At 35.1% G+C, this 10,483-nt stretch overlaps 1 protein-coding gene across 1 annotated transcript; it reads left to right on the plus strand.

Annotated features, from left to right (window-relative positions):
- The first annotated feature begins 4,159 nt into the window (after positions 1-4,159).
- LOC109157178 (ankyrin repeat-containing protein ITN1-like) lies at positions 4,160-8,798 on the plus strand. The gene is made up of 7 exons (XM_019305105.1): positions 4,160-4,257; positions 4,373-4,471; positions 4,819-5,289; positions 5,782-5,949; positions 6,068-6,498; positions 6,804-6,914; positions 8,077-8,798. The coding sequence occupies exons 2-7, from the start codon at positions 4,393-4,395 to the stop codon at positions 8,644-8,646; spliced, it is 1,830 nt and encodes a 609-aa protein (XP_019160650.1). The 5' UTR covers positions 4,160-4,257; positions 4,373-4,392; the 3' UTR covers positions 8,647-8,798.
- The last annotated feature ends 1,685 nt before the right edge of the window (positions 8,799-10,483 follow it).

A 10,483-nucleotide genomic window follows, 5' to 3' on the forward strand; every position in this document is an offset into this window, starting at 1 on the left:
TTAGAAACATGAAACACACACTTCAAAGTATGATAATTGTAGGTGTTATTGTTGAATGTTGACTCGTACATTCGGATTAGGCGAACTTGTATCGCACAATTCGTGGAGGTAGCAGTGATTTGGTTAAGTACATTGAAGTTGGGAGCCATATTGAAAAGTTGAAAAGTTTAGCGTATGAAAATTGAAAAGTATAGGAAGAGGATTGCAAATGAATGAGAAGCATGACCAATGAGGTATTTATAACTATGAATTTGTGCAAATGAATTATAAATGAATAATTTGCGTTCCAAATTATGTAATCAAGGGTGCAAATTAAGGATGATTTAATTTAATTATGAAATACTAAATACTAATACTAATAACTATTGCATGATTTTCGTGCATAGTAACAAATGAATAATAATTCCTGCATACTAAATACCATGAATTACACGTGCATACTAATTATAGTAATAATAATAATTCGTTAAGGCTAATAGGATGCATGATTCCGCGTTTCTGTATGTGAATAATTCGTTTTGTAAGGCTAATTCGTTATAGTATTATTATTATTATTATTATTATTATTATTATTATTATTATTATTATTATTATTATTATTATTATTATTATTATTATTATTATATAAATAAATAAATAAATATCATGCCCTTTAATAGACTATTTTTATATATGGTAATTAATTTCATAATTACAAATACAAATTACTAAATGTAGGGAGACTTTTGCGACATTTCAACCTGCCAAATAATTTTAAAATAATTTATTATATCATTTCAAACCTTTTAATAAGTTATTTTTAAATTAATATATATAATTAAATTATTCTACCCAATTATATATATCATTCATAAATCTGATCCAGATAACTATATATGATGTACGATATATATATATATATATATATATATATATATATATATATATATATATATATATATATATATATATATATATAATATTATCCTATTATACCTATATGTAATTCTGGAATTGACAATTACATACGTTCATATGGAAATAATTATTATATAAATAAATATTCTGCCTTTTAATATACTATTTTTATATATAGTAATTAATTTCATATTTACAAATAAAAATACAATATGAAAAAGTAATGTAAATCTTTAATGTAAAAAAATACACAGAATTGAATCATTGCATGCCCTTTGCCCAATTGAAACAAATTTCTCGAGATATGTTGTTGTAGCAAAGAACGCACTCCAATCCAACTTCATTGTAATGTTGCCTAGGATCCACCCCACGAAGTCGCCACATTCCCATTGCACGTGTTTATAGATAGGAATCAGACGCTCCCAGACCTCCCTAATCTTCCACCATTTCCTTATTACAATATGATCAGCATCTTCATCAACCTCGGGGCAGAAGACACATGTGCCATCAACAGGGAGAACTCTCTCTTCACATTGCACAGGATGCGTTGATGGTAGAAGGGCGGTGTATTCTGCCCTTCAATGGGCTTGGGATATAATAATAATAATAATAATAATAATAATAATAATAATAATAATAATAATAATAATAATAATAATTTTTATAGAGATATACACAATGTACGTAAATAAACAACTGTATATATATATATATATATATATATATATATATATATATATATATATATATATATATATATATAAACAAATATATACAGTTTATATATAGTTGTACACTTATTTCTTTGAATCTAAATGAAGTCAATAATAATTTTTTTTAAGCAAAACATATTAATCGTATAATTCATAAATACTTTTTTTTTTAAGTATAAAAATGTTTTTAAGTAATCAATTGAGTCATTTCATATGTCAAAACATTCAATCAAATAATTATCAACCAACATATCCATCACTTTGGAAAATACTTTGGGTAAAGTAAAAATAAAACAACCACTTACCGTGAAATCTTATTTTCCCAAATTTCTCTAAGTCTCAATTGTTCAAATCCTCCTCTTCTATCAACCATCATCATCATCAACAATAAAACAACACAAGATACACATAAGCACCCGTAAAATGTTAAGGTCCCTACTTGTATTCTACCCATACTAAATAAAATAAAATAAAGGAATAACACTTACAAAGCACTTGTTGAAAGGAGAGTTCCAACCTTGAAGAAGAAGAAGAAGAAAATATATAATTTTATATTGTATAAAAGTTCATGGCAATGGAGGAAAGAGGAGGAAGACAAATATAATAATATTCTCATCTACATAATTATATAGGTAGTAAACTAATCTTTATGAAATAATTTAATAGTCATTAATAGGGCATAGGAAGAGATTGGTAACTTCCCATCATAATAAATTTTGATTCCAAAATAATAAAGGAATATATATTACATATATATTATTCTTCCCACGTTACACACATTTATTTATATTATATATATACACATGCTAATTATAGAGATTATTATTATTATTATTATTATTATTATTATTATTATTATTATTATTATTATTATTATTATTTTTATTATGAGTTTGGTTTTACAAAAATGCCACTAAATTTTTTGAGGGAAAATTTTATGCCAATCATTTTGCTTTAATATATATAGAGATAGAGATAGAGATGCATGGTTTTACATGGGAAATTCGTTCATTGCAAATTTCCTTAAAATGTTTCTAGACGGTACCACTTCCATAATTATTAAAAAGTTTTTTTTCTTTTTCTTTTTATGGTTTGGAATTTACTCAATATACACTTCAAATAGTGATTGCGTGCATGTTTCTCTTGTAACCTAAAAAGAAATTTATTTTTTTGATACATTATTAGAGTATCGCAATATCTTTCAATATTTATTTTGAGATGTGACTATTACTCGGTATGTTTATTTTAAACACAAAATAGTTGATTTCTATGTATATTCTTTTTCAATTTATGGTGATTGTAGTTAATTTATTGGCAAAAAGCTAGTAAATACAAAGCTTTAGAGTTAATACATCTACGGTCTTCCGAGTATAATGATTTTGTCACGTTTAGTTCTAAATTTTCAAATTGACCATCAATGATCCTTTGACTTTCAAAATTATTACCATCCATGATCCTTTAACTATCAAAATTATTACCATCCATAGTCCTTCCCGCCCCCAGAAGGACGCGGCGTGTTAAATTAAATTTTGTAACATAATATCACGATTTTAATTCTTGTCAGCATTTTTCTGGTCGAGCTCATCCATTGCATGGTTTTTCTAGTACAATTTGCTTCTCAATGGTTTACTCTGTGCACACCCTCAACGGCCTCAAGTAGTAGTTACGAGTTTTCATTGTCACCAAAAGGTTTTATTACTACATCAAAAATAACCTTTAAAGGAAAAATAATAATTTTTCCAAAAAAGAAAAAGAAAAAGAATCTTTTACTTCTTGATTTGCAAGGACATGCAGGAGGCGAATTCTGATTCCAAACAAATGCATGGCTAAAAATATGATGAAATAAAGGAGAAGGTGACATTTCAATGATATTATGATAGTGCATTAATTCCATCTGTTTTTATTTCGTCCACTCATTTACATCACATGATTAAAACTTATGGATAAGATTCGCACCCTTCTGTAAACCAAAATCCATCTAAATACCAATATTCTTATTTTTAATCTAAGAACTCAAATGATGAGCAGATAATTAATCATATTATTTTCTTTAATTCTTTAGTTTGTGCTAATGACTTCTTGACTTAATAATGATAAGGAAGTGTTGAGATTAACAATAACAAGAAAACAAAGTTTATGTGATTAATGTATTATGTTCACATGAGCAGAGTTACTTTTTTATTAATAGTGATGATAGATTCATCCTAAATATCTACCTGTACCAAAATTTCCTGGCTCCGCTACATGAACTTGGTGAGCATAATATATATATATATATATATATATATATATATATATACATAAATGTGCAATCTAACTATCAGTTTAAGATTTTTAGTTGAGATGGGGCACATGTTTCAATTTGGTATCAGAGTCATATCAAAGGTCATGGATTTGAATGTATATCATACTATCAGCTTAGACTTTATTAAACTTTGCTGCACTTCTCCTGTTTCCGAATATATATATATATATATATATATATATATATATATATATATATATATATATATATATATATATATATATATATATTTGACACTGTTCAAAGTCTCAAGTTTTTATTCTTTCCAAGGGGAACTTGATCAGAACGCAGAACATTGATCTGAGAATTATTGCATATTACCAGCAGGGGAACTTTCACAGGGTATGTCTTACTCTTACAACAATTATATGTTAATTACAGTATTAATTAAGTTGCAATTGATGATCTCTTCACTTATGTATTATATCATTTAGCCCCTTCTTTATTTTATTTTCAGAGATCAATCAAAGCTCTCCCATGTCAAGTTTAAGTAATACAAGGAGGAGATTAGCATGTTGCAGTTTTCAAATTGATGTTCAGAATCCACTTAATGCTGGTAATAGCAATGCCCGCATGTATGTATCATGTAAATTGACACCTTAGAATTCATTATTTTTGAGTGATCAAGGAAACTTGCAGTTATTACTGTCGGTGAAAAAAGCCTGCCTAAAAAAACTGCAAACAGGTCAACCTGTTGAGCATGTAGCGATTGATATGCAACCCAACTATCAGCTTAAGCTTTTAGTTGAGATGGAGCACATACTTCAATTAACCTAACTAGATTGGCATAGTTGATCGATTGAAACTAAGAAAATCAAAACTTGTAACCTCAAGTCTACTAACTTGACTGAGGTTACCCAACCTAATAGGGTGGTTTGAATATGTTTTATTGTTTTGGATCAGGTCACAGAACACGGACACTGGATGTTCAGATCCAACGTGCGGCTCTAGAAGGCGACTGGAACACCGGCGAACGTATTCTGAGAAGCAATCGGAATTACAGTCGCGATAGGATTACGAGAAAAGGAGAGACAGTGCTTCACCTGGCGACAGCGGCGAAAAGAACAGGATTTGTGCGGCGGCTCGTCCACGTTTTGGAGGCAGAAGACTTGGAAGTGAAAAATGACGTGGGATGCACAGCTTTTAGTTACGCAGCCATGTCGGGAGTGGTAGAAAATGCTAAGGTGATGAGCGAGAAGAACGGGAAATTATGGAATATCCGGGATGAGAAGGGTGAAACGCCAATCCAACACGCAGTTGTGATGGGGCATAAATCCATGGTTGCATACCTCTGTGACATCACAGACTTCTCCGAGTTGGGGGACTGGGAGATCATTTGGCTCTTGGAAGCCACTATTCAGAATGATATGTACGGTACGTCTGATCTTGATGGGCAGGGCAGGGCCGGTATAAGGGGTCGTGTCTAGTACCTGGTGACTGGGTGAATATTGGGTAGTGGATAGTAAAGCTTTTAAGGGTCAAGTCCAGCACCCAGTCTATCTCGAACAATGTGACGATGCTCTATAGTAAAGAAATAAGTTGAGCTTTCGCTACTAGCTATAGCTTTTGGCGTAAGTGGTAAGTGCTTGATCTAACAAGTGGTATCAGAGTCAGGTCACATGTTTTATATGGGGAATTGTTGAGCAGGGCGGGTAGAAGGGGCGGCTAGGGATTGTTGGGCAGGGGCATGTGAGTGGTAAGCGCTTGATCTAACAAGTGGTATCAGAGCCAGGTCACATGTTCTATATGGGGAACTGTTGAGCAGGGCCGGTAGAAGAGGCGGCTGGGGATTGTTGGGCAGGGGCACGGGAGTGGTAAGCGCTTGATCATAACACATCTCCTTAATTTGTTTTTCCTGTAATGCAGACGTGGCAACGACGATGTTAACACAGTGTACACCTCTGACCCTAACAACGTTAGATCGGAATCAAATACTGTTGGACGTTTTAGCTCGAAAGCGTATTGGTGAGAGCCGCCGAGAAGGAATTATGGAAACATTTTTTCTTGCAACTTCTAATGTGCTTCCCACACTTTGTAAGGCATATATATAGTTCAAGTAATCTTTTTTCACATGTTTGATAAAAGGGGAATCATATCATTGTGGTATAACTTATATTAGGACCAAATATGTTTGTGTTTTGATTATATATAGTGGTCTCAAATTGGATGAAAGAAAAGTGTTTGGGCAAGGAGCAAGGCAGAAGGCTATTTGCAAAGATTTGGTCAGAGTGTACATCCTTAACCAATAGTGAGTTTCTGGAGCTAATGGGGCGTAAAGAGATACTTCACTATGCTGCAAGAGAGGGGAATGTTGAGTTTCTAGACATGATTCTTCACAGCAACCCAGACCTCTTGTGGGAGCTCAATAAAAAAGGACAAACCATTCTCCATGTTGCAGTGTTACATCGACAGAAGAAAGTCGTCCATCTTATATGCAACGTACGAGGTTACAAAGATTTCATCGTTCTCCTCGAAGACCATGACCGCAACAACGTTTTGCACTTGGCAGCCACACTGCAGGGATTGCCAAACCGCACCACCCCTTCTCAAGATCACGATCACGATCACTCAATATTGCTTAAGGTATGGTACGAAGTGTACCATTTTCGTTTACCGATCTAAATCAACCAAGAATTATCACTACTGGAAATTATGGAATTTCCGACCACTTGAAAGTGATCTTAAATTAAGTTAAAACCAAAAAGTGGTCGAAAATAGCAACAAAAGTTTTTCTGGATACCAAAATTGGTCGGAACAAGGCTTTTGGCTTGATTTAGATAACTTTCTAGTGGCCTGAAATTCCATAATTTCCAGTAGTATATATTATTATTATTATTATTATTATTATTATTATTCTAAATTTCATCTATATATTACTCTGTAAATAGCAACTACTTATTATGTTGGACGAGCGGGAGGAAGAGAAGATAATGCCACAATCACTTCTCCAATTATCCACAGCAGCCCTTCAATTTGAAAGAGAGATCTCATGGTTTAATGTAAGAACAAGATCCTTCAATTAAAAGTTTAAGGTTTATCCGATCCGCCCCTGCCAGAAAAAAGCAAAATTCCTCTGTCCTTAGGCTACACATGACAAGATAATGGAGTGGTAAAAGGACAACTGCCTTGCAAAAATCTTGTCTAATCGGTGCCTAAGCACTAGGCACTGACTGCCCACCTAGCGTATCACCATGATCGGTGGTCTAGGCGGCTGGCCGACTTGGCCTAGGCATTCTAGGCGTACTAGGCCTCCTAGGTACCTAGTCGGCCGTTTAGCTATTATTTCCTTTTTTTTTTTTCAATTGGTTATTTCATTCAAAACAATCGTTTTGAGCGAAATAATATTAAATTGTTCAAACTCTAGGGTATGTTTGGTTCATGGAAAATGTTTTCCAAGGGAAAGCATTTTCCTTAAAGTGAAGGAAAATGTTGTTTTCTAGTATTTGGTTCATGAAATTCATTTTCCATTGAAAAATGAATTCCTCAAATTTGAGGAAAACAAAATCCTTGGTTGGACCAAGGATTTTGTTTCATGGAAGATGGGAAGAAAAAGTGAATAGATTGCCTATTTTACCTTTGCTTTCTTTTTTAATTATATTACTTTTATTAATTTGTAGGGGCATATAGGTCTTTATACTCATTATTCCTTACAATTCCAAATCTAACCAAACAATAGAATTAGTATTCCCAGTAATTCTTTTTACACCAACCAAACAATGAAATTCATCTTCCTAATAATTGTTTTTCCATGAAATTCCAATTCCACTACCTTTAAAATATTTTCCGCGAACCGAACAAGCTCTAGATGCTTTTAGGTTAATATCTAATATTTTCGTATTAATTATTAAAGTATTAAATAGTTTATAATTATCAAGTCTTAAAAAATTAAAAAAATTTAAATAAATTTTTAAAAAATAAAAATACACTAGCGCCTAGGCCGATTAATCGGCGCCTAGGTTTCCCGAGCTTCCGAAAAGTGCCTAGCAATTTTTTTTGACCATGGTGCCTAGTACCCTGTTTACCACATTTTGAGTGTAACCACTACACTGTCAGGGCTCAATAATCATGCATGAGTTCTTGTACACAAGAACCAGCTGAACTGCCCGCTACATATATATATGCATCTTTAATTTCATAATTATTATTGTCCATGGATGCCAGGAGGTGGAGAAGATTGTGCCATCATCACTTCACAACATGAGAAATAACGATGACAAAACCGCAAAGCAATTGTTTTCGAAAGAGCACATGGTGTTAAAGATAGAGGGTGAAAAGTCCATTAGAGACACTGCAAACTCATGCATGCTGGTGGCGACGCTAATCGCCACAGTTGCATTTGCCGCCGCCTTCACCTTATCGGGCGGCAACGAAGACGGCACAGGAACTCCGATATTCATAGCGCAAACAACTTTTAGCATTTTCACAATATCGGATGTGGTGGCGATGATCAGCTCGATGCTGTCAATTGTAACATTCTTGTCCATCCTGATTTTGCGTTACACAGAAGATAACTTTCGTGTGGCACTGCGTAGATTGTTGTTTGGACTGGCGGCACTGTGTGTTTCGATAGGTGGGATGCTGGTTGCTTTCACGGCCGCCTTCTTTCTGGTGTATGGGAAGGCATGGCAGACAAGTCTGATCGCTGCGTTTGCGGGTGTGCCGGTTGCGTTGTTTTTGTTGCTAAATTCAAAGCTTTGGTTTGACACTATTGCGTCGGTGTTGCGTTACTAGTTTCACTTCGATTGCTTTCCAGGATAATTATGTTTTTTTTGTTTTTTATTATAAGGACACTACTGGAAATTATGAAATTTCCGACCACCTGAAAGTGATTTTAAATCTATTGCCTCAACTAAGATTTGAACCTTACACCTCCCACTTAGGGGAGCAACCCGATACCAGTGGACTACAAGCCACTTGGTCCAGGATAATTATGTTGTTGAGATATTTACGAGATAGGATTGAATTTGTGGGTTAAAAAAAAAAAAGAGATTTAGGTTTTATTTAAATAAATTTATAAGCTCCTTTGATCTTGTGCTTTAATTTATACTAGTGTTTTACATTATATATGCAATGTGTTGGATTTATGACCACAAGGTAGTAAGGCGGTGGGCCAACACAACCGTAAAATAATTTAAGGTAAAGAGAAGGAGTGCAAATTGACGGAGTAATTGCAAGAGAATTGGATTCTGAACCTCTTTCAATGTGTCCCCAGGGCTATTCTACAAGATTTACATGCCTTGGAAAGGAAAAAAAAAAAAAAAAAGAGTTAACAAATTTGTTCTTAGGAAAGCTTACTAAACTGCCATACTTATTTCCTAATACTAAAAAGGGAAATCTCGCCCATAATCTAGATGAAATCCCTAGACAATCTTCTCTAACCGCCTTTGGGCACGGCACCCGATCGGGCATACCAACCCGACAGCCCCTACGCCGGGCGGGCGGCCGAGCCCGAACGGATCCAACGCCCAACTTGGTTGCTGAGGCCCTCCAGTCTTCTCGGTAGCATAGTCAAGCTGCAAACTTTGAGCACTGAGACATGCTACTGACTGGGTACCCTGCTCAGGAGTATCTATTAATAGTCCCTCATTTTTCCGATGTTCAGCAAGGCGACGACTCGGGAAAGTAAACCTTCACAGCATGGGGGGCTCAATAATCTGAGGGTTGTTTGTGGATTGAAACTTTCAAGCATCTATGTCAATCTTGTAGTGTAGCTAAGAAATATGTTCGCCGCCGGTCGAGCCATCTCTGCCATCGTGGCGGCCCCTAATTCTTCCCAACTGGCTGGCTTCCTGGCTGGTTGCTCGAGGATGTGGTCATTAAATGAGGTGTATTCAATACACCTCCTCGTTTCCCGCCAGTTAGAATTATATTCCAATCTTTTCACCTTCCTTAACCCTAAAGTAACCATCGCGTCAGCCGTCACGTCCGCTTGCCAGCCGTTGGATGCCTGCCACGTATCACCATCCGGGCACCCTTCCTGCCCTATAAATATGCCTTTTACCTCCGCTCCACAACACTTCCACTTTCACCCCTTCTTTTCCGGCGCTTTGCTTTTTTTTTTTGCTTGCTTCCTCCGGCGACCGCAACTTCCCTTTTCCGGTCTTCGTCCCAGCTTTTCGGCCTTCCCCTAAGTTTTCGGTTGCCTTTCCAGCCAATCCTTCTTTCGCGTTAGTTCATGTCAGCGTCCTTTCAGTCCAAATGTCTTCTTATCAAACCCCTTCTTCCGCTTCTTCGCTCTGACAAGGCGTTACAATTAACTCACCGACCACCACTTCCCGATTGGCGATTGCGCTGGGACCCACCTCCTCTCACTAGAAAGAAAGAATGTGCACGTACTACAAGGCACAAAGACGTGCAATCAAAACAATTATGATACCAAAAAGGGAGTTATTCACACTAGTACAGAATGGAGCAAAGAAATTCTACTTTAAGCTACCCTTCTTTAAACAAGGGTAGTGTATTATTTTAAAAAAAAGGGCGGTGTCATAATTATAATTAAATGAATAAGAAACCGCTACCCTTTCTAAAAGAAGGGTAGCGATTTAAACAAAAAAAAAACGAAGACGGA

This window comes from Ipomoea nil, unplaced genomic scaffold, assembly GCF_001879475.1.
Source record: "Ipomoea nil cultivar Tokyo-kokei standard unplaced genomic scaffold, Asagao_1.1 scaffold2761, whole genome shotgun sequence".
NCBI lineage: Eukaryota > Viridiplantae > Streptophyta > Magnoliopsida > Solanales > Convolvulaceae > Ipomoea > Ipomoea nil.